This window comes from Cystoisospora suis, assembly GCF_002600585.1.
Source record: "Cystoisospora suis strain Wien I chromosome Unknown contig_1548, whole genome shotgun sequence".
In the NCBI taxonomy this organism is placed as follows: Eukaryota; Apicomplexa; class Conoidasida; order Eucoccidiorida; family Sarcocystidae; genus Cystoisospora; species Cystoisospora suis.
In genome coordinates, this window is record NW_027154348.1 from 31,815 (window position 1) to 32,272 (window position 458).

General features: G+C 39.1%; 1 protein-coding gene across 1 annotated transcript in view; it reads left to right on the top strand.

Annotated features, from left to right (window-relative positions):
• The window catches only part of CSUI_003461 (dna repair helicase), a gene marked incomplete at its 3' end in the record, with an annotated part of 8,408 nt that overhangs the window by 6,560 nt on the left and 1,390 nt on the right, over positions 1–458 (top strand). Inside the window, exon 7 of the mRNA XM_068063659.1 lies at positions 278–423. Coding sequence (XP_067924367.1) covers positions 278–423 — 146 coding nt within the window. The remainder of the gene's footprint in view (positions 1–277; positions 424–458) is intronic.

The following is a 458-nucleotide window of genomic DNA, read 5'->3' on the forward strand; positions in this document are numbered from 1 at the left end:
AGAGGTGATTTTTTTTGTCTTGTTCTTGCATTGTTGATATATGTGTGATTCGAGTGTACATACACCTGTCGTCTATGTTGATATAAGAGATTTTCTTCTTTCAGGAGGTTACAGAGCATTCGTAGAGGAGAAATAGTCTCCAGTCTCTTGGACTTACTTTCGAGGCTTTGCTACAGTTTTCATGAATTTCTCCTTGTTTTCACGTGAACTGGAAGAGAAGGAGAAAGAGTGGTTGTCTTTTCTTTCTGTCGTCTTTCTTTTCTTCATTTGCGTGTAGGCATTACGGCTGCATGCACGCTTCGTAAATCTGTCATGATTCTAACGACGAGTGCTGTAGCCGTAGATCAGTGGAGAAAACAATTCGAAGAATATACTACCATTGATTGTTCTCGTCTTCTTACACTGACGGCAGAAACAAAGCAGGTATCAAAAAAGAAAGAAAGGAAATCACTATAGAT